The following is a 1,957-nucleotide window of genomic DNA, read 5'->3' on the forward strand; positions in this document are numbered from 1 at the left end:
AAAACTACCCTGATTCACCATCACCCTTAATTAAGTATTCCCAACAGTCTAAAGACACTTCTCATATACCTGTGCATGGAGAGCCCCCCGGAGGTAGCACTCCCTCCACAGGCCCATGCAGGGCCCCATAAGGAGGGGCAGTAAGGGCTCGTAGGGGTCAAGTGGTCCTTGAGGTCCAGAGGTGGAAGTGAGGCCCTGAGGTAACTCCGTCAGGGCCCAAGCTTTCAGCAGCCTCTCCAGGCCAGGCACGTTCTCAGAGGACGGCGCCCTCCGGTGGCTCTTCTTGTAAACGCCTGAACTGCTGCTGCGCCAGGGAAGCAGGTTGGCAGGACAGGAGAAGGTGCCTCGGGAGAGGAGGAAGACTGAGCCGGGGATGGCGTCAGTCAGCTGGTGGGCAGATGAGACAGTGGGGAGGGATGGTGAAAGGGGAAAAGATGAAAGTTTTAATTCAAGTCACTTGCACAAGTAACCTAACAACTGAATTAAAAAACATGACAAAAACGTGCCAAGAAGTGTGAAGAGTGTGTAATGTAGGTTCTGCATTTCTCTAACCAGAGAAGAGCCATTGATTATTGAGGTCAGCTGATGCAAAGTCTGACAGGCATTGCAGTCAACCTGATTGCAAGGAGTCAATCTGAATTAGATGCATGTATTCTGACTACCACAAGAGGGTGCAGCGGTCTCTTGAAAATGCTCAGGGCATTGAAAGATGATAGTTCACAAAGTAGATGAGTCAATTTTCCGGTAACAACATCTGTAACAATTCCTGTAGTGCTCTGATATGGATAACCTAATACAATTATTTGACTATATTTTCATATTTAACCATCAGTGAAAGCTGCCTGTGTAATATAATGTGCTGCTTCATAAAATTCATAAGAATAGACTGATCTATTTTGAGTCAATCATGAAACTTAACATCCCAACATGAGATGCTTTCTGCTGTCAGCTACTGTTAAACTGAGAGCTCCCCACTGTGGCCACTAGAGGGTGTGCTGCATCATGTAAAGGATTTGGCAGTTCCTACCCTGTGTGTGTCTGGGTTGGTGTTAAGGTTTCCATTGAGCAGCGGTTGGAGCGGAGGGGTCGGGGGGATGGGTTGGGTGAAACGGTCTTGTCTGTGTTTGCTGTACTGCAGGGCCCAGTCCCACACCGGGGGCAGAGGGGGGTCAGAGGGATCTGAGGAAGAATCTGGATGAAGCACATCTCTCCAGCCATTGACAGGTGTGTAGGACTGCCCGAGGTTCTGGGTACAGTAGAACATTTTGTTATTTATCTATTTTTGAATCAGTTTTCTGTTGCATGCCAACTTTTTCTTTTCTATGGAAGTTTGTAAAAAAGTTTTTGTGTCATTTACTCTGTACTACCTGCTGTAATCATTTGGGGATTTGTCTAGGAGAGCAACTTCCTGATGAAGATACTGATATAGTTATCAATAATGATGATAATGATGTAGTGTAATAAAATGTCATTGTCAGTGAGTATTACTAATATAAATGACACAATAAAGTTCTATGATTATTATTCTAATCAATATATTTCACAAGCCTTTTTAGTCCCTTTCAGGTACCTGGGAGCGTTTGCATCTCTCTCGCTGGCAGTTGGCCAGGAAGCTGGAGAAGAGTGGCAGGTGGATGCTGTCGTGCAGGGCCAGCAGGAAATCCTCTGTCAGCTGGAAGCGAGAGGGATACTGGGACCACAGCTGCCAGACACAGTCTAAGAAGATCAGGAAGACTGGAGCCTGAGAAAAAGGAAAGAAAAGAGAAGACAGACAGGAGGGGAAAGAAAGGAGTGACCAACAGAAAGAGGAGTGGAAGAAGGATGATAATGGTAATAGGTAGGCGGAGGAATAAAAAGAAAATGGGAGAAATTTATGTTGAGGGGTATACTGTCTAAAATGTCCGTCTTAAACTTTGTCATATGTTAATCTTAGCTTGGTGTCACTGGCAATCCAACA

The 1,957-nt window shown here is 45.6% G+C and overlaps 1 protein-coding gene across 1 annotated transcript; it reads right to left on the minus strand.

Annotated features, from left to right (window-relative positions):
- Positions 1-13: 13 nt before the first annotated feature.
- On the minus strand, positions 14-1,892 carry LOC111654889 (myotubularin-related protein 11-like; the record flags this gene model as incomplete). The annotated part of the gene is made up of 3 exons (XM_023406058.2): positions 14-387; positions 1,028-1,246; positions 1,571-1,892. Coding segments are annotated over 3 exons (880 nt in total), but the record flags the coding sequence as incomplete, so codon positions are not given.
- Between the last annotated feature and the right edge of the window lie 65 nt (positions 1,893-1,957).

This window comes from Seriola lalandi, unplaced genomic scaffold (assembly GCF_002814215.2).
Source record: "Seriola lalandi dorsalis isolate HSWRI2012SDOR001 ecotype SW California unplaced genomic scaffold, Sedor1 jcf7180001974952, whole genome shotgun sequence".
Classification (NCBI taxonomy): Eukaryota; Metazoa; Chordata; class Actinopteri; order Carangiformes; family Carangidae; genus Seriola; species Seriola lalandi.